Source organism: Sinocyclocheilus anshuiensis, unplaced genomic scaffold, assembly GCF_001515605.1.
Source record: "Sinocyclocheilus anshuiensis isolate Anshui unplaced genomic scaffold, SAMN03320099.WGS_v1.1 scaffold681, whole genome shotgun sequence".
Lineage (NCBI taxonomy): Eukaryota > Metazoa > Chordata > Actinopteri > Cypriniformes > Cyprinidae > Sinocyclocheilus > Sinocyclocheilus anshuiensis.
In genome coordinates, this window is record NW_015537978.1 from 872,566 (window position 1) to 874,484 (window position 1,919).

General features: G+C 36.8%; 1 protein-coding gene across 1 annotated transcript in view; it reads left to right on the top strand.

The window, feature by feature from the left end:
* Positions 1 to 1,919, top strand: part of LOC107672796 (SWI/SNF-related matrix-associated actin-dependent regulator of chromatin subfamily A member 5-like) — a 29,881-nt gene that overhangs the window by 7,177 nt on the left and 20,785 nt on the right. Inside the window, exons 4-5 of the mRNA XM_016466168.1 lie at positions 11 to 142; positions 286 to 386. Coding sequence (XP_016321654.1) covers positions 11 to 142; positions 286 to 386 — 233 coding nt within the window. The remainder of the gene's footprint in view (positions 1 to 10; positions 143 to 285; positions 387 to 1,919) is intronic.

The window sequence follows — 1,919 nt, forward strand, 5'->3', positions numbered from 1 at the left end:
AGTTCCCGCTGAAGCAGACAGAGCTGTTCGCTCATTTCATTCAGCCTGCCAGTCAGAAATCCCCCACCTCACCTCTGAAGGTCAAGGTGGGGAGACCCCGAATCAAACAGGATGAGAAACAGAACCTGCTGTCTGTCGGAGAGTGAGTCAGACACACATACACAGACATGCATGCTCACACATTCAGATGCATGAGGTTAGCGATTATTCCCAAAGCTGTTGGTCAGACATGTCGTCATGGTGATTTGGTTTGATTTATTTGTGGCCCGTGTTTGTGTGTTTCAGTAACCGCCATCGTCGAACAGAGCAGGAGGAGGATGAGGAACTCTTATCTGAGAGCAGGAAGGCAGCTAATGTTCTTGTTCGTTTTGAGGAGTCACCATCATGTATGAATCAATGTTTTTATGAACAGTCAGTCTGTTTCTGTTTATTAATGAGTCTCACACTCATACAAATAGCAATTAATATATATTTAAAAACAAAAAAATCTGTGATTATTTACTAACTCCCATGTCGTTCCAAACCCGTATGCTGCTATTTCTTCCATGGGGCACAAAAAGAGGATTTATACAGAACTTTTAATATGGTGCAAGTTATTTGACATGACATTTAGTAAAGAGACAAGCAAGAATAAATGGTGTTTGATGTTACTGACATCCAAAAAAACTGTGAATAATGACATAATTTTGGCCTTTCCCACACAAAGCTATCATATGACTTGAGAAGGCTCTGAATGTAGTCATATGGGCTACTTTTATGGTACTTTCATAGTGCTTTTTTGTTCTTTTTGGATCTTGACAGTTCATAGTCACTATATAGTATGTGGTCTTTGTATGAGAAAGATTCTTTAAAAAATTCTAATTTTGTATTACACAGGAAAAATAACAAAATGCATGTTTGAAACTACTTGAGAGTGAGTAAATTTCTTAACAGAAGTGATCCTCAACCAGGGGGCCTCAGCACAATTCCAAGGGGCCTCAACATGACTTAAAATGACTTAAAATTAGACAAAACAAGCATTAAAATAAGCCACAACAACTAAAAAACGAATAATTTCTTTTAATTCAAACAATCAACAACTCTTTTTTTTTTTTTTTTTTTGAAGAACTAGGATTTACACTTTCTTTGAAAACCCGATTATATAAGGTAGACATTAATATGATAATTTAAATTAATAAATTAAAATTAATAAAATATTATAAAATAAAATATAACTATGGTAATTGTTTATAACTAAGTAATTTTTTTTTTAGCTATGCCAAGCTCAAGAATATTTTATCGGGTAGAAATTGTGAATAAAAAATATTTGTAATATTTATATATAAAAATCTTTATCCTTAATTCTTGTTGATGCGCCTTGGAGTCAAAAAGGATAGGAACCACTGCTTTACAGGGGGAATGTAAAGTTTCTGCAACACTAAAGGTGTATTCACACCTGTCTTGTTTGTTTCGATTGAATCGAACTCAAGTTCGTTTCCCTTCTTGGTGCGGACCTTTTTGGCAGGTGTGAATACAGCAATCGCACTCGGGTGCGGACCAAACAACCGTACCGAGACCCAGCTGAAGAGGTGGTCTCGGTCTGCTTCCAAACGAACTCTGGTACGGTTCGTTTAAGGTGTGAATATGACCCGACCTTGATCCGACCCAATCGCAGAAATCACGCTCAGAAACAGACAGCTTGCGCATATAGTGCTGTTATTTGCATTTCAGTGGCTTAAATCACTTGTTTTTAAACCATAATGCTTGAAAACACATGCAAATGATGAGTTTTCGTGACCATGGCGCACAGCAACGTGACGTGAGTGCGCTAAATAGGCTAAAGCTTGCCGCAAAAATTACCATGACTATGTTAGGGGAAAATAGTAAGGAGATATTTGAATTATTTATTAATAAACTAGTGTTTTATGAGTCAGTGTCGC